This window comes from Musca autumnalis, unplaced genomic scaffold, assembly GCF_047663935.1.
Source record: "Musca autumnalis isolate F117 unplaced genomic scaffold, ASM4766393v1 scaffold_5, whole genome shotgun sequence".
Taxonomy (NCBI): Eukaryota; Metazoa; Arthropoda; class Insecta; order Diptera; family Muscidae; genus Musca; species Musca autumnalis.
This window is the reverse complement of record NW_027412088.1, coordinates 59,631,926-59,651,605: the sequence shown is the minus strand read 5'-3', so window position 1 is coordinate 59,651,605 and position 19,680 is coordinate 59,631,926. Positions and strand designations below refer to the sequence as shown.

General features: G+C 38.4%; 1 protein-coding gene across 1 annotated transcript; it reads right to left on the bottom strand.

The window, feature by feature from the left end:
• Positions 1-1,010: 1,010 nt before the first annotated feature.
• On the bottom strand, positions 1,011-12,305 carry LOC141405898 (uncharacterized). The gene is made up of 6 exons (XM_073990768.1): positions 11,874-12,305; positions 11,410-11,531; positions 6,012-6,368; positions 5,165-5,944; positions 1,981-2,143; positions 1,011-1,916 (listed from the first exon to the last, which is right to left on the bottom strand). Exons 1-6 carry the CDS (start codon positions 12,115-12,117, stop codon positions 1,450-1,452), a joined length of 2,133 nt encoding a protein of 710 aa, XP_073846869.1. The 5' UTR covers positions 12,118-12,305; the 3' UTR covers positions 1,011-1,449.
• Between the last annotated feature and the right edge of the window lie 7,375 nt (positions 12,306-19,680).

Below are 19,680 nucleotides of genomic sequence, written 5' to 3'. Positions count from 1 at the left end.
TTTGTTGGGAGATTTAAGGAAAATGAAGGAAGTAAAATGTGCTTATTTTGGCTGTAACATCCAAACTATAACACCAATCTGTATGATTGTAGTCTCATTTGATTCGCCGTGAAGTTTTGATCCACAACAATTTTTTATGTAATTTTATGACCACTAAATGGGCCTTAATTTTGAAAAAAGTAGACTTATATTCAATAATTTATAAGTTTTATATACATTCCGCGAATTCTGTGTAACATTTTGCAGGTATTGTGCAATCTACTCGTTGAAGTCACTTCGACAGAACTTTTTTGTAACAATTGTGCTCATTAAAGGAATTAGCGTTTTTATAATATTTTCTTTTTTAAAAAGCGAAATAAAAGCGCCATAACTTTTGTCCGCAACAACCAAAAATTCGCTCGCGACCAGATTCGTACTAGGAATTTTTTTCTTAACCTACATATCAAAAATCGTTGATGTAGCGCCAAAAAAATTTATACTTTTTTTCTGAAACGGAATATAAAATAATTGACAATATTCGTGATATACCCTTTCTAGCCTAAAGGCTGAGGGTATAAAAACAAACGTAATATACCCTCCACACTATGGTGGGGGTTATATACATTGGGCCTGTTTCACTATGTCGAAAGAAAATAATTGCGAACGAAAAACACCTAACTTTGGTTTTCATTGCAATATTGACTTTGTGTTTGCTTTAAAACAACTACAAAATTTAAAAATCATACACGAGTTTAGTTGTTTTTCTTTTGTTTTCATTTTCGTTCGACATAGTGAAACAGGCTGATTGTTCCCAACCATTATTTGAAAATATTTGCCTACATTTTCAGATTTACATCCCATAAAATCCCTGTCATTCAGTAAGGCTTACTTCCCTTATTAAAGGATTATCCTTCTTAAAATTATTTCAATAATACAACAGCCATTTCCGAGCAAAGCTAAACACACAGACTCACTGCAAGTAGAACCAGGAGATGTTAAATGAAAACTTCAAGAATAAAAAAAACGGAAAATAAAGAAATTTACCAACACTTGTGGTTCGACTATAATACGTTTATTGCCACTCTACTTAAGACGACTTTTCATTTGGTTAAGTTCTTTTTGTGCAAACTTTTTCTTACCTTTTTAACCTAAAGTTTTATTACGTTTTATTTTGCTTCTTGTTGTTGTGCAGCATTATTGCGGTTGCAGGATTGTCATTGCTGTTATTGTTGTGGCTCTGGTAAATGTACGTATTTGCCTCCTTCGTTGTTGAGAAGCAATTTTGCAGGTGGCATCAGGTGTTTGACAATTGTAGATTAAGTGGGGGTTTTTAATTTTTTTTTCTATTTAGCAAAAATTTAATAAAATTATGGTGCGATCGAGGACATAACATTTTTAATTACATATTTTTGTAATTTTCATTTAAACTAATTAATCCAAAGGGGAGTTTGAGTTAAACATAACTTATTTTTAATACTTCAAATAGGTTATCAATGAACTCATCGACGGACATTTTGTATCATCTGGTAGCTGTATTTCATAGAAATATCGCTGGATAAATGTCCAAACATATTCATTGGAGGCAGGAAATGGCAAATTCAATACCCTATAGATTTTCATACAACAATCTAGCGCTGTCATAAAATCAGGCATTTCATATAGAGCCACATGAAAGTGAACATAAATTTCATGAATATTGATGTTATTATCACCAACAACAACAATCAACGGGGTAAAGTCCGTATGTATGTCACCAAATTTTATACAAAATTCTTCACGTTTTTGATCCAATTCCTCCAAATGATTTACACGAACCGCAAACAAATCTACAGCCTCAACAATGGACACTTTGCGACGATTACCCACTGCATCACGATAGCGTGCCATTGGTATAATTATGGAATTGAGCAATACAATTAAAATGTAATCTTCGGTATCTGAAATGGAAGGGGTTTTGGTCTGTTGTTTAACTGTTTATGAAAGTCTTCTTTGTCCACATACCTTTTCCGGGCTTTGACTTCCAAAGGGCAAATAAACCCTTACACATTTCATCTTTGATATTTGCCTGATAATAAAGAGCCATTTTCTTGACAAAACGTGGCCACTTCTGCTGTAATAAACTCTCCTTGTTGCGTGAAAATTTCATACAGAAATCAATGTCGAACTGTTTAAGAAAAAGAAACAGAAATATGCATGAATTTTGAAAAGTATAGTTCAGAATGTTAGATATAGGCGGTGCATCTGCGATGTTCGTATCTACACAACAATCTTCTAGGAATATTCAACTCAATAATAGATCAATTAACTCCTCTCGCCCAGAAAGGGATAAAGAGAGTGGTCAGTCGGTAAACACACACAAAATACACACTTTTTGAGGTGACGGCCTCTGATTCCTCCGAGTCAATCCGGTGCATAAAACCGGCCGCAGTGGGTTTTGATTTCAGTTTATAGAGTAGCGCGAAAGTGATGGGGCAAAGAGGAATGTGCTAGGCCGTAGCAAGTAGAAGACCCCTCCCAGCCGAGGAGGAATCACCGGAATTTACGATGGGCGATGTTTCAGACGCCATCCGAAACGCGAAGATCCACACGGAATCTCAATGATTGCAACTGGATGACCCAGGCTTGAGTATTTATGAAGTATCCTCAATCGATTGTTAGCCATCCATATTTACCAGAAGCCTGGAAAATTGGCAGGGTGTTCCAGAAAAGGATGCCAACAGCGGTAAATCGTACAGGCCGATCTCTCTCTTGTCGCCAACAGCAAAGATTCTAGAGGCACTACTCACCCACACGATGAGAAGCAGTTTCTCAATTCCCAGCCCAACACACGCATCGGTTCCGGAAAATGCATAGTACAGCAGTGTATTGCCCACTCCATATCGAAACATATCAGTCAAGGACTAAACCAGAGCAGGCCGTGCTACCGAACAATTTGGTGGCTCTTGATCTATCGAAACCATGCCAAGCTGTTCGTGAATATAGAGAAGACTTCCCTCCAGCCGTGTATGAAGCGTTGGATAATAATCTATATGTGTGGACACCAGTCGTTTGTAGAATGAGATAAGAAGTCCAAAACCCGTAGACAAAACCGGGGAGTTCCCCAAGGCCGGGTGATATCTCCGGGTGATATCTCCTTCTGAAATTCCAGATCCTCGTAATGTATGCCGATGATTGTACTATCTTGGCGTCGGGTCCCGATAACATATAACTTAGGTAAAATGTCAACATAGCTGACTTAGTGCAGTTTTTCCATCTGAGGAATATGAAAATATCCGTCGCTAAATCCACTACCGCACTGTTCACCAACTGGCAATGAGGTTCCTCCGAACAGATTCGTCGATAGTGCCTTGATTCTGACCACTAACTATCCCATGATATTGGGGTAACTTTCGATAGCATGTTTAAGTCGTCCGCGCAAACCAAAGCTATTTGCGACAAGATTAAAAGTAGGAACATGGGTCTTAAGTCGCTGACAGGCAGCACTAGGGGGACAAAGAAATCTTATCAAGCAATAGGTCGGTCTGTGGTATCTTATGCGGTGCCAGTGTTGTATGCAAATGTTAGCGCCCCACGCAGTGGAATAATATACAAAGCTGCCCGAATGCCGGTCCGGAGGACTGCAACAGGATACCTCCTCATGAAACCAATGAACTAACTTCATAAGGAGACGAAGGTTTTACCGGTACTATCGCAGTAAGCATCCCTGCCACTGTCTAGGGACAGGCTTCCCACACCCAGGCACATGAGGTGAAATCTAAGATACCATGTGAATGCCGCGCTCGAAGATCAACCTCCATCCATCGCAGCAGAAGAACGCCAGATGACAAGGCAAACACGAGTTGTTTTAGCCCAGTTAAGATCCGGACGATACAGCCGCCTCAATTCGTATTGGGCCCCGAATTGACGCCACGATACCAAACACATGCCCTGCATGTGGATTGTGACCACACGACACACTGCATATGTTTAGCTGCCCAGCTAACCCCACTCATCTGTCTCCTGGTTCTTAATGGACGCAACCAGTCCAGGTTGCAGCATTTCTGAGTCTGAATACAGAGGAATCAGATAACTGAAATAATAAACAACGGAACATATATGCGTAGCTACAACAACAACAAAGCTATTTGCGACAAGATCAGTAGTAGGAACAAGGTTCTTTAGTCGCTGGCAGGCAACACTTGGGATGCTAACAAAGAAACCTTGTTGACATCTTATCAAGCAATAGGTCGGTAAGCTATGCTATGCCAGTGTAGTATGCAAATGTTAGTGCCACGCAGTGGAAGAATACACAAACCTGTCCGAATGCAACAGGGAACCTCCTCTTGACACCAGTGGACCTACTTCATGTGGAGACGAAGGTTTTACCGGTGCGTCAGCACAGGTTGTTGTCAATGCAGTACCTGCTTGGACGTTATTGCAGTGAGCATCCTGTCATGATCTGAAGGCTCTCAAGTGATAGACCATAAACTCACAACCGATTGAAGATTTCAGAATGGCTCCGCATTTTATACGGAATATCGTTAAACTATTTTGAGTCTCAGGGCATAGTAACATAATTAAAAACAAATTAACTAATGAACTTATTCGGAGTGAATTAATTGAACCAATTGATGAATCTGTAAGGCCATCGATAAACTATTACATCGAAAAACTTCGTAAAGTCTAACATGAGAAGACGCTCCGCAGATGCCATATAGACAAGGCAGTCTGGCATGCGGGTTACCACCATATGGGTAGATCTCCTTGGTGCAACGCCACAGGCAGCATCGCCCAAGATTTTATGTATCCAGATAACAGCAGCAATTTTCGAACCGCCTTTTAGTAGTAGAGTTTATAAAGTTTGTCGATAAAATAGTTATCGTTGACAGATTCATTAGTAGAAAGATAGGTGGACTGACGAATCTCTCTCAAACGCAACGAATCTCTCTCAAAGTCACATAGGAGCCATGATGGCTGCTGCGTAGATTTGAAATGACGCAGTCCATACAAACTTCATGAGAGTCGCCTGACGAGGTATCCACATCAAACTGAAATCAAACAATACCTTTAATAAAATAACTTTCAATGTCTCCCTACTTCGACTTCCAAATTACCCTACAACAAAGAGCAAGTAGATTTATCGTCACTTTATGTGTTATTAGTAATATAATATTTACCATACCACACATATCTTCCATTCACTTACCAATTCCATTCCTCTGCCATTCAAATATTTTGGCCACTGCTGGAGGACATCTCTAATTGTTGAATGTTCGATGTCTTCTTGTCGCAGCAGATAAGTTTTTGACCACATTGTTTTAATGTCATTCCAATCTAAGCCTTGAGAACGTAGAACATCCTTGGCAGCACTTGCTGAAGTATCATCAAGTTGGATAAGTTCTTCAAATTCATTTTCAATATAATCTATTTGAGGGATGTCATTGTTGTTTTTGTTGGCAGCATTATTATTAATGTTAATATTATTGCTTTTATTGGCGGGGGCGGCATTCACAGATGTTGTCGGTTCAATTGCTAAAGTTGCTGTGGTTATTTTAGATGATGCTGAGTTTTTTGTTGCTGTTAATTGGCCTTGAGTATCTTCACCACGAAGTGTGAGTGTGGCGGCAGATTGTAAATGTGATGTTGATGACGATTCTGGTGTAAATTCTTGATGTATATCACGCACACGAATGCGTTTTAGAGTATTATAATATTTCGTATACAGGCGACCCATTGGATTACGTTTCCCCTTACGATTTATAAAATAATAATCTCTCGCCTCATCCTCCGAGGGAAATATGTTGACAATCATATCAACAATTTTACCAAAATCTGAACTGTGCAACTTGATTTCGTTCGTTATTACATAATCTACAATTGTGTTGATTATCTCGTCCCGATGTTTTCTCTCCAAATAACCATGCCGATTGTAGAATACCTTGATTATGGAACCAAAGACAGATTCATCCACGAGCTCTTCCAAATTCTAAACGGGGGAGAAAGTGCAGTTAAACTTTCTCAACTTATTTTGGGAAAAATTTGATCAAACTCACCAATAATGAACCCAATCTAGTTTCACGAAGCTCAACAATAGCCTCAGTCCGTGCTCTTTTAGCGGCACCGCCTGCTTCCAGCTCCATTTCCAATGGTAGTTCATCCATCATTTCTTGCAAAGATGATGAATCGAAATTTAAATTTTCCTTTTTTCCCTGTGAACTATGATCATCAAAGTTCTCCGGCATTACGATATCGATGAGATCTTCTTCAGTCGTATCCTGGATCGATGTAGGATTTGACTTTTTCGATTTATCACAGTTCTCTTCGTACGGCTTACTTGTTTTGGATATCTCAGCTGAGGAAATGTTTGCTGTGGGTTTCTCATGCTCGATAATTTGGTCATTTGTGCGATACTAGAAGTAAATAAAATAAAGTAAAATTTGGCCGAGCAGAATTTTGTATACCCTCCACCATACAGAAAAATATGAGTCTTGCAAATTATTTGTTCACTAATCCAGAGTAATAATCTCCATGTTCTTTAAAGTTTTAAATTACTAAGGTCCCAAATTTTCCCACTATAAAATAATCAAGCAGAAAAAAGTGAGAACCAGAAGCGTGACTGAGTGACAAACTGTTGAAAAGGTTGTGTCTCAGCAATGTTCAGCATGGAGTTTAGTACCCACAGAGAGACTTCATGGTCGGGTTTCTAAATTTTTTCAAGACTAATTCTTTTATGTCGGGATCAGACTTAAATCCCCTGCAGAGACCACCAAAGTCGAACAATCCTACGGCAGCGGGTTCTTTCGTACCGTATTGACTCGAAACCATAGTGTTTCGGCCAGCGGCTGCCAACCCATCATCAATCCTACACTTCTATGTAGGTTTCATGCTGCTACATCCAAAACAAAGAAAGTCGCAATGGAATGAGGGGATCTCCGCCGTACTTGAGATCAACAAGTTGGTAGACGGGCATAAGAACGCACATTTGCCAAGTGTTCTCAATCTATCGTTAGCCACCTTGTTGGCAGGGTGGTCTCGCTACTGAAGCCAGACAATGATGCCGGTCTCCTTCTTGTCGCCAGTAGGTAAGAATCTAGACGCACTACTCCTCCATATAACGAGAAGCATTTTCCCAGTTGTCCAGCATCAGCATGGATTCCGGAAAATGCACAGCGCCACACGCCATATCCACACATATCAGTCGAGGACTGAATCAGATCACACCGTGCGACTGAACAGTTATAGTGGCTCTTGGCTTATGGAAAGTCTTCGATATCTTCAACCATGCCAAGCTATTCGAGGATATTGAGAAGACTTCTCTCAAACCATGTTTGAAACGTTGGACACCAGTCGTTTGTAGAATTCAGAAATAAGAAATCGAAGACCCTTAGAGCAGCAGTGATATCTCCGGCATAGAGATCGTAATGTATGCGGATGATTGTACGATCTTGGCGTCGGATACTATCATCGATGGCATATGTGATAAGTTAAATGTCTACAAAGCTGACTTGGTGTAGTTCTTCCATCTGAGGAATATGAAAATACCCGTCGCTAAATCCACTACCACACTGTTCAGCACCTGGACGGCTGAAATGTGGCACCCACTGAACATATTGGTCGATGGTATCCTGATTCCAATCACTAACTATCCCCAAAATATTGGGTGTAACGTTCAATGGCATCTTTAAGTCGCAAGCCACAGCTATTTGCGATAAGATCAGAAGTAGGAACAAGATCCTCAAGTCGGTCAGAGAAAGAATACTCAAACCTGCCTGATTGCCGCCCTGAGGACTGCAACAGTTTGCCTCCTCGTGACATCAGTGGACCATATTTATGAGGAGACGAAGGTTTTATCGGTGCATCAGCATAAAAGGATGTTTTAGATACAGTACCTGATTGCGTGTTGTCGCAGTGAGCATCACTGGACAAGCTTCCCCCACCCAGGCATGTCAGGAGAGATCTTCATGATCTAGAGAGAGGTCCAAAGGTATAAAAGAGAACCTCTAGACCATTGGTGCCCAGCAGAGAAAAGAAACAAAAATTCCTATGCACGCGGGTGTAGGCATTAGTGTTGCTTGCGCTAACGTGGCTTGTTTGTGTGTAAAAGTAGTGGTGGTTGTTGTTGAGCCTGCTGTAAATTGCGTAAGCAGCAATGTCTTGGCCATCAGAACTCTAGACCAACGAGCCTATCAGGCAGGCTTGAACAGCATTCACCCTAACATGGTTGTGCAAGCAGTATCAGTACCATCGCCCATCTATCGCAGCAGAAGAACGCCAGCTGCCAAGGCAAACACAAGTGCTGTTGGTCCAGTTAAGATCCGGTCAATGCAGCCTCTTCAATTCGTATTGGGTCCCGAATTGATGCCACGATACCTAAGGCATGCTCGGCATGTTGATTGTGAACACACGACACACTGCATATGTTTAGCTGCCCAGCTAACCCCACTCACCTAGCTCCAGATTCTTTATGGACGCAATCAGTCAAGGTTGCAGAATTTTTGATTCTGGATACAGTGAACCAGAACCATATAGTTCTATAAAAAATACGATTGTAGCGCTGCTAGAAGCACAACATTTACATCAAGAATTGTCGTCAAAATTCTAGAAAATGCAAAATTCCTGTAATGGTCTTCGTAGTTTACAGTATAGAGCTATCTCTTTTCAGCTTTGGTCCAGTGAACCAAACGCGAAATAGAATTAGGTTATTCGCCTAACATCCGGTCACTGTTGGAATTCAGTAACTGTCTGGGGTGCTAGGAAATTTCAATACAAAGCCTGGGTTTTGATATTTAGTCCTAAGTGGTGAGCAGAGAGGCATAGCGCTGGCTGCTCTTCATTTTTGTAGTAGAGACTACCATAATTCGCCTGATATAACCATCGTGTCACGAGAATAACGCGATCATCTAAATCACCAGACCAACCAAACTCACAACCTATGAATGCCATACTTTCCAGTAGACCACTTTAATGAAGTGTCCAAAATCATGTGGTGCGTCAACGCCACAAAATTTTGTCAATGCTTAGAAACCATCCTAGCTATCATCTTAAAGACTTCATTTGGGAACAAATTCTCGTATCCGCGAAAGGAAAATGATACAACGGCAGTTACAGTGACGGCGGTATAGTGACAAATCCGAAAATGTATGGTTTTATTTTAACCGCCAGTTTATGGACCGTGACAGCGCGAGGAGGAGAGTGCTGCGTCGTATAAGATCTCTCTCAGCCTATGAAGTACTATCACAATTTACGAAGAGTAATGTTACAGATGTCGTCCGAAACGTGAAATCATCCAAAAGGTTGGGTCCTCACGGAATTTTTAACCTCAATTTCATTAATTCCGCACCCTCCGGACAGCATGCAGATCGTAATGAATGAAGAAGATATTACGTAAAAGATGTATCTGATAACTCAAATGTCTACATAGCTGATTAAGTGCAACATAAGGGCTGTTCCAGGTTTTGAAACTTTCACCGAAAGTACTCCTTGTGATTCTGGTTAGGTTAGGTTAGGTTTAGGATGCGTAACTGCCGTGCTGGCAGACACTCCACTCGGAGATCTTGAGGTCTATTGTGATCATCCTGACTATTGAAGTTATGTGTATTTTAGATATGATCACCCTTAGGACCGAGGATTGTGAGCCACGCCTTGCCAATTCATCAGCTATCTCATTACTCACAACATCAAAGTGTCCTGGTACCCAACAAAAATTGACGTCCATGTTGCTTCTTTTAAGAACAGACCTACAATTTTGAACAATCCTAGATTTGATGGTGACGTAAATAGTCGCTGTCATACCTGCGTTGTCTGTCGAGCGTCTGATATTCAGCTCTTCACAGTACACACCAGCTCCCGTACCATCCTCCATCTTTGAACCATCGGTAAAAATGGCTATACGATCGGGAAGTGGTCTGTTCTGCTTCCAAGAACTTCTGTCAGGGATAAGCACATCCACCTTGTTAAAGTCCAGGAATGGTGAAATATAGTCAGTATCACCCACTCTGTCACTCAGTGATTCTGGTTAATAATAATATAATAATTGTTCCACAAACATCCCAGGCGGGACAAGGGAGACTTCTCTCATATCAATGAGTGCACCCCGATTCATATTAGCTCAATGATATGGGACCTACAGTTTATCGCCGATTCCGAACGGCGTGTCCTACGACACCACCTGTAGAGAAGTTTTACATGGCTGAAATACACAGGAAATGTCGCCTACATTACTGATGGGTATTTTGCCACCGTTGAAAATCGAACCCACGACCTTCTGCGTGCATACCATTGCACCACGGTGATTCTGGTTGCAACGATATAATTTTTTTCGTCGAAAACTCCAAACTTTCTGTCATAATGATCCAAAAGCTCGAAACTATCGAAACGAATGATTCAAAAAATTAGATCCACTTCCACTATAGACTATGCCGGTTCATGTATTCAGTTACCTCTTGCGCAAAAGTTCAACTCTTTTGCACTTTAATCTAGTTTAAGCCACATCTCGCATCGTGTTCAAATTTTAATAGTGAGTAGTCGTTAAAACCTTTTTCTATAGATTACCCTAAGATGTTTTCTTTTGTCTGTAGAAGACCTCAAGTGACCATCTGCTGCCGATAGAAGGCGTTATGTGATCTTCAGTAGTCTTTAGAAGACTTCAATAAATCGTTTGTCATCTACAGAAGATGTCTTCTTTCGTCTATGGAAGACCTCAAAAGATCTTATGTTGTCCATAAAAGAACTCAAGATGTCTGTTGTCTATAGAGGAATTAAACAAAGTCTATTCCTAGGACTTCAATAAATCTTATGTTATCTAGAAGAGACCTTAGTAGGCCTCTATCGACTTAAAAATCTTCTCAATACGTCTTCTTTTGTCTATAGAAAATATCAAAATGTACTCTGTTATCGATGGAAGAACTCAAGTGGTCTTCACTTGTTTATAGAAGACCTCAATTGGTATTTTGTCATTCGAAGGAGGCCTCCTCTTTTGTTTATAGAAGATCTCAAGAAGTCTACAGTTGCCTATAGAAGACCTCAAGATGTCTTCTTTCGTCTATAGAAGATTTTAGAGGTATTTTGGTGTCTATAGAAGACCTTAGACATATGTTGTTTGTAGAATACATCAAGAAGTATTCAGTTATTTATAGAAGACTTAGTAGGTCCCCTGTCCTGAGATATGAGGCCAGTCGAACTAAATTTTTAGTAGCCCTTGTTTGAATGCTAAAATTTTATTATCCAATTCGCGTCCAAGTGGTATTCATGCAACAATAGAAGGATTATGGTTCTATTGTTGTTTTGCTGGGAGCTGTTCTTTATTTAGCGGAAGGTAAAAGTGGCTTTCCAAGTTACACCACGAGGAAGTGAACCACAGTAGTATCTGCAATCATTCACATCAGTTACATAAAAAACGAAAAATGGTCATGGTGGAGGGTGAATAAGAATCCCATTATGTATCAAACTTACCCGTTTTCTTCGCCATGTAAAAAGTTTCTCCCGGAACTCAGCTCGATGACCGACACTGCGTATCACGGTATTAATATCATCAACAGAAAGATAACGTAAGCTGCGGTAAGTAATGTCATAAGCTGAAACAAGGTAGAACAAACCATTAATTAATTAAATGAACCTTGATAATAACGTTGTAATAGGTGGAATTTTCAAAACTGGCAATGCTGTTGGTGACAATACACAAACCTCAAGTATTACCAGCAGTCTAGTCTATCGGGAAACTGCAAGCACCATCTATAGTTGAAATATGACACTTTGCAATTCAACACATTTAACATAGTCATGTATAGATGGCGGCAAACAATATGCGGTGTAATTTTATTTCAACACACACAACAAGCGACAGCCAAGCCAGCTGTTTACTATTGTTTTGGAGTTTAGCTTTTCTTTCCATGGAAAACAAAATTGAATTTACTTACCTTTAAAAAATGGATATAAAAATATCATTTGAAATTTTTTCAATAATTTCCTCAGCATCACATCATCAGAGTGACCATCGAAATCATGCGGATGTAACGGAAAATATTCTTCAATTTTGTTTGCATGTTCATTAATGTTTGTCTCTTCTTGTTGGACAAGAGTTTCAATTGACTGCATTCGTTCATCACTTTGTAAGTTTTCACAATTTTCAAATCCTTCTATTTCTAAATATTCTTCTTTCATGATTTATGTATTTCACTTTTGCAGCACTGACGTTTCTTTTTTCAAATTTATTTTAAATAAAATTGTGTAAAGTAAATTTACTTTTCTTCGCAATGTGTCTTTACCACGAAATTAACAAATTTACCACCAAGCAACAAACAGCTGATGTGGTGTTTAAAAAGAAGAAGAGGAATATACAATTTGCTTTGCGAATAAAGTAAAAGGAGAAAGGTAAGAATTACAACCACTTTAAACAGGGTAATTCGACATACATACATACATATTTTATTCGAAAATAGGGTGTATCAGAATTTAATAGAAAGTGCGTACGATTATTTTGTTAATAATTCCGTTAAATTCAGTTTTACTATTAATTATTCAGTAATTAATGACTGTCCAATGATGGAAAGGATCTTTGTCTTTGGGTTAATTAATGAAAAAGTACATTCCAGTGCTGATTTTAGACGGAAGATAAATAAATATGACAATTGAGAATGACGTGAATGGAGAAATAAGGCTGCAACAGGGTAAGTCATAGACGTTGGCTGTTCTATTTAATTCGAGACAGGGTAAATCAGAGGTGTGTTAATTTAAAGGGCCGTGCATGTGTTTAAAATTTTGAAATAATTCCGTTAAATTTTGATAAGTGTTTGATGAAAAATAGTGATTGTTTTTCAAAACCACATATCGTCCCCATAAAGGCCCGAAGACGTTACCCTCAAAATCAAAACTTTACAGGAGAAGCAAAAAACATTATTAAATGAAAAACTGTTTTATAGAATATCAATCTTATGTGGGCGATTATTTGAAGTATTATCAATTATGTACGAATGAGGGTAAGTAATGAAACTAAGGCTTGGTTTACATTTACGACATCCACTCGATTTCAACTGCCAACTCCTTTGCGTATACGTCAAACGAAAACTCATCTGAAATCCATTGGATTTCATTTGACGTTTAAGCAATGGAATTGACAGTTGAAATCGAGTGGATTTCGTAAATTTAAACCAAACATAAAACCACGAAAACGCTTGGTTTTGCGATCCGTCATTACAATAACATATGCAATGTTATTCCATTTTTCCAAAATGCCAATTCTTGAATAGAATGGTTATTTTTGAACGAAGAAGCTTGATATTTTGCCAGAGCATGTATTTTAGCTTTATGTATCAGATTCCATCAAAAACCTAATTTCGATTTTCATGTCGGTTACGCCTTCGGGCATTTATAGTGACGATATGTACATATGTGTCCTAGGTTAGGTTTGAGGAGTTGTAGCACTCAAGTAAATATGTACATACTTTACTCGAAGACCTTTTGGTCCATTGTGAGAGAAAATTTGAAGGAAGAATGGAGTACAAGTCTATAAGTTATACGAAGATCTGTCAGAGAAGAAAGGACGTCAGTTTGACGTTAGCAATCTGATGGAAAGAAGATTATCACAATTTCAGGTTATGCTGTCCTGGCAATTTTAAATATAAATTGCGACGGACAAAATTTGATGTTTTCTGATTAAAATACACAAAAAATGTCTAAAAAAATATCATTTCGGGAGGGACCCGGGCCTCCCTCCTAGCTACGTCGGTGGTGCTTAGTTATGAATACACCTCAAAGAAGCAACCTGTGACAATCTCTTCATGTCAGATGGTATGATATCCAGGACATATCGGGGCTGAAACTTTAATTATCCTTCCCGATGTGAGAGAGTGTTATACACTGCTGCTCACTTGAATAGAACCCCCCCCCCCCACCAAATTTTTTTCAACCTCCATTTTTTCTGATTTGTACAAGATATAAAGTGTTAAAGTTTTTTATATTTTGCGTCATGTGTTTTGAGTAAACTTAGTCATTCATTTGTATTTAAATATACACCCTTATATCCTGCTTTGGCAATGATTTTTTCTATTATCATGTGTAATGCCTAGCAAGGCTTGCCTTACTCCATGTTAATTTTTGGAAATGCACTGTCTACTAGAGTCGTAGATATTACGAATAAACCATTCCCATTCATTTTAGAGAATAGTTACCACTGGAAAATTTTAATTTTTTATTTATTTTTTTATTTATTTCAATTCACATATGCCCAGTCTTTCGACCTTAAAGCTGTACACTACAATATAATGCCATGATAACAACTAATTTTAAATTAAATAACTTAAGGGAGGGATGACTATACTACTCCAAAAGACCATTACTATGTATAACAAGTAAGAAAAGCGTTAAGTTCGGTCGGGCCGAACTTTTTATACCCTCCACCACAAATTTCAGCCATTTCGGTGGATTAATGTGGCCACAACCTTCAAAATACCGAAATTCGGAAGGTACCGTTCTATGGGGGCTATATGATAGCGTGGACCTATACCTACAAATTTCTGGGGGAAAGTTTTATACGCCTAAAGAAGACTAAATAACAAATTTCAGCCATATCGGTGTGATAATGAGGCTAAAACGTTCAAAATATCGAAAATCGGGAGATATTGTATTATGGGGGCTATATCAACACGTGGACCTATATAAACATTTTATGGTAGAAATGTTTCTTAGCCTCTAGAAACACAAAATACAAAGTTACAACCGATTCTTTGGTCAAATGGGTCTAATACATTCAAAATATATTAAAATGACGCGTACTTTATAAGGGGTCTTATGTGGGGACTATACCAAAACGTGGACCTATATAACCCAACTATGGTAGGAATGTTTTCTGGCCTCTGAAGACACAAAATATTAAATTACAATCAATTCTGTGGTCAAATGGGTCTAATACATTCAAAATATATTAAAATGACGCGTACTTTATATGGGGCCTTATATGGGGGCTATACCAAAACGTGGACCTATATAACCCAACTTTGGTAGGAATATTTTTTGGCGTCTGGAGACACAAAGTACCAAATTACAACCAATTCGGTGGTAAAATGGGCCAAATATCTTAAAAATTCCTTAAAACGACGACGCGTCACGCGTCATTTTGTATGGGGGCTATACGAAAGCGTGGACCTACATAGCCCGCTTTCAATACCAAAAGTCCTACGTAAATATAACATATTTTCCCAAAATTTCATCAACCTACGTCAATCCGTTCGGACGCTAGAGTGATTTCCACAGACGGACAGACAGACAGACGGACGGACATGGCTATATCGATGTAGAATTGCACGCTGATCAAGAATATATATACTTTGTGGGGTCTACAATGATTATTTCGAGTAGTTACAAACGTAGTGACAAACTTAATATACCCCCATCCTATGGTGGAGGGTATAAAAATAGGGGTAGTAATTATAAAATAAAAAAAGTATATAAAATATTTTGATTGATTGAATTACACTATGCAACACTGAAAATGCAAGCAACTTCTAGTGTGCATTTTTTGATAGAACATATTTAGACTACCAAAACCCTAGAAGGGTTTTGTCTTGTCAGATCCAGTTCGTATTTTATGGCCCCATCTAAACCGGGCTAAAATTACACTTTTTTGCATTTATCAGACCTTTATCTCAGAAACGAATAGGAATTTGGCCTTGCTGTCTTAGGCAATATTGTAGCCCTAATAGAACTTATCCTTTGAACAGACCATATAGGAAAAACTCCATCTAGGGCATCAAAATCTATAAAATATAGAAAATTTTACATAATTGCTGATATTCTGGTCAGTATAGGCTAAACTATTGGGAGTTGAACCAAGTAACCTTTTGCAAAAATCTTCCAAATAATGTTCTCAACAATTCTTTAGAACATTCTGAAACTCTAAAATACTTACTTCATGTTGTTTCAGCGGTATTTTGTATCATATCTTTTACAACACGTATTTCAAACACGGTTCACACGAACAGTTTATTCTCGCATTTCAGATTTCACTGCATTATTGACATTTCTATTAAATCGTCGTTGAAAAATGTACTGAAAACAACGGCATAGAGGCATTTTACAACAATGACATGTTCTGAAGAGTTGTGTATTACATTCCAGGGAATATTTTTCCAAAAGAAAATATTCAGAAAAAATTAACGGTTTTGGAGATACGGTGTGAAATGTATAAAAATTGTGGAATTTTTGCATATATTTTGAAGTTTAAGGCAATAAATGTAGATTTTCGAGTTCATTATTTCTCCAAATATTTTATTCTTGTTCTTATCTACAAATTTGCTTCAGAGGTCAGAAGAAGATTCGCATTGGTTTCAGAGATATAGCCTCGAATTTCTTTAAAAACTCAATGTTTAGCCATGTTTAGATGGGGCCATAAAATCCGAGCTGGATCTGACACAACAAAGCCCTACTAGGGTTTCTTGTCGTTTGGGACTGTACTTTCAAAAATCCTCAGTTCGAATTGTTTGCACAAGATCACCTTAAAAATGTTACACAGTGTTATTATACTCCAGGAAATGGAAGGGATGTTAAACCACTCCAACAAAAATACAGAGCTTTATATAAAGTAAAATAAACATAAATAAATAATAAAACTATAATTTTTGAAATAGTTTGATTTTAGTGAAATTTCAAAACAGAGTATTAAAAAATGAGCATTTAATGCAAGCAATGGACGAATTTGAACTATGTACTTCAATTTTTGTCGACTCGAAGTGTATAAAAGTTTATAAAATCGTGATAAATTTTCACTCCGGACATCGTAGAATGCTTCTCACTACGGGTAATGCCTGTTTTAGAACTCCTTGTGTGGTCCCAATTCGGATGGCGGGCATGTGTTGGGTATCGTGGCATCCATTCGGGCCCAATACGAATAGAGGCGGCTGCATCGTCCGGATCTTAACTGGGCTAAAACCACTGGCTTTCTTCTGCTGCGATGGATGGTGGGTGGTCTCCAAGTTCGGCATTCACACTGTATCTCTGTACTGCTTGCGGAACCATGTCAGTGTAAATGCCATCCAAGCCTGCCTGATAGGCTCGTTGATATAGAGGTTCTCTTTTATACATTTGAACCCCTCTCTCCAGATCATGAAGATCTCTCTTGACGTTCCTGGGTGGGGGAAGCCAGTCCATTAAATCGTGACAGGGATGATCACTGCGAAAACACGGCATCAAAATCTTGATATGCTGACGCACAGGTAAAACCTTCGCCTCCGCATGAAGATGGTTGGCAGGTTTGAATCTTCTTCCACTTCGTATGATGGCGCCGCATAGCATACCACAGGCCGGCCTATTGCGTGGTAAAAGGTCAACAAGTTTTCTTTGTCAGCACCCCAAGTGCTGCCGCCCAGCGACTTGAGGGCCTGTTTCCTACATCTGTAGTGCGATTATCTAACTCATTTTTTGATTTAACGACAAATGTCGGTAAAATTAAAACGCAAAATTATAAATGAATAGTTAAAATAAAAGTTGACAAAACTGTTGCTATCGATAGAACTTTACGACTACTTTCTCTTGGTCGCTAAATTACCGAAAAATATCGTTAATTACCGAATTTATAAGCATTTTAATTTTACCGATTTTTGTCGGTAACTCAAAAAATGTGTTAGAGAATCGCACTACTGATCTTATCGCAAGTAGCTGTGGCTTGGGCGGACGACTTAAACATGCTATCGAACATTACACCCAATATCTTGGGGTAGTTATACAGTAGTTGTAATCAGGGTACCATCGACCAATATGTTCAGGGGGAGCCTCATTTCAGCCGTCCAGGTGGTGAACAGCGTGACAGTGGATTTAGCAGCGGAAATTTTCATATTCCTCAGATGGAAGAACTGCACTAAGCCAGCTATGCAGACCTATGGTTGTCTCGTTTAATGGCATGCTCTAAGCAATTCTACGAAACTGTCTGGGTTAGCTACTGTGGGTACATAAGCTGCCTCGCCTGCTTGCCTTGCTTTTTTGCTTCATTTCTGACATAAAAATTAAAAGAATAAAGGAGGCCGAGGCAATTTCGAACTATGTTGACATTTCTTTTTTATTCTTTTATCAGAAGCAAGCAAGGCAAGCAGGTGAGGCAGCTTATGTACCCAGGCCTTTAGAGCTACTAGTTAGAATGACAGAGTTTGCAGGTGGGGTGGTGACAGTCAGTATAGGTATGTGTAGTAGGAACATTGTCTATTGAATCTAAGACTCGGTGCGCCTGAACCAACTTTCAATGGAAGCTACTTACACCTGGGAAGTTTTTGGTGAGAAAAAATCATTAAAATAAATCGCCGGAGCGCTTTTTAATTAAATCGCGATCAAAGATAAACATTTTAGGGTTTTTTTAGGTTTTCACGATTTTGCTTGGAAACTGCAAGTCCAATCGAAATGGGATTAGAAAAAATGTTGTAGCTGCGAAAATGCACTGACTGTATCGCCTCCTTATAAAACAATGTCATGCACGATGCGCCTTAACCCCTTAGGGGTCGATTGTGGATAGCAACCCAACCCCAGTTGCTTTGCCCACAGCAAATTTAGTAATATAATTTTCTATTTCTGCATTTAAATTTATACTTCTTTACAATAAAATTAATAGCTTAAGGTTCAAAATACTGATATTGATTGAATTTGACAAAAATTTCCGTCTTTTTACTTATTTTAATTGCATGATTTTCTCTTCTGGCAACGCAACTACAGTTGAGATGCTATCCATAATCGACCCCTAACTTTAAAAAAATGTTTGCTTATTCTTAAACAGCAATGCTCATAGATTGAAAAAAATCAAAAACAAAAAAAATCACTAAGGGGATTTTTAAACCGCTTTGCTCCTTCCTCGACAAACTCAATACGTTTTTCGTAGGTAAACCCGTAAAGATCTGTTAGGACGGTCATGGATGCAAGGTTTCGATATCAATCTGGTCGACAATCTCAGGACGTACATGCTCGGAATATTAAATATAGAACTTTATAATTGAGTATAAAAGTTTATATTACTCCTGGGATATTTGGTATGGGCTCTATCTGTCCACGTTTTAATATAGCCCCAATAGAATGATTCCTACCGTTTTTCAGAATTTTGAAGGTGGCGGCCTAGATATCTCATAGAAATGGCTCACATTAGGTATTTAGTATTCGTGAGGGGTACAAAATTTTCTACCAAAAATTTGTCGATATAGGTCCAGGATCATTATCAAACCTTTAGTCGTTGATGGTGTGTAAAATATTCCTGAAACGTATTATCAGCATATGTCCATGTTTTCATATAGACCCCATAAACGGGTACTCCCAATTTTTGGTATTTTGAACGTTTTACCCACATTATTCAACCGAAATGTCTGAATATTGGTATTTAGTCTTCATTGGAGTTACAAAATGTTCGTCTAGAAATTTCTCGAACGGTATTCCCGATTTTCAGTATCTTGAAATTTTTGGCCACATTTTTTAACCGGAATAACTAAAATTTGTTTTGGAAAGAACAACGATGACGTCCCATGTGAGCTCTTTTAAAAGGGTTTGTTACATTTTCCTTCTGAAGCGGATGTAACTTGAGATTTTGTAATCCCAATAGGTAGAAAACCTCTACGAATATATAAATATATAAATGCAGTGAGAGTCAAAATAAATTTTCCTCCTCTCAAAATTGTTTTGATTGCATTATTACACCAACGTAGAGATGTTATACGTAAAACATATAAATGTAATATTTTTAAGTATTTAGTGGTGAATTAAAAT

Excerpts from the sequence above, each read along its gene's own strand:
- LOC141405898 (XM_073990768.1), bottom strand. The coding sequence starts at position 12,117 with ATGAAAGAAGAATATTTAGAAATAGAAGGATTTGAAAATTGTGAAAAC. Across the intron at positions 11,532-11,873 it reads TTTATATCCATTTTTTAAAG|CTTATGACATTACTTACCGC; the intron begins GTAAGTAAATTC and ends ACCTTGTTTCAG. Across the intron at positions 5,945-6,011 it reads CTAGATTGGGTTCATTATTG|AATTTGGAAGAGCTCGTGGA; the intron begins GTGAGTTTGATC and ends TCCCCCGTTTAG.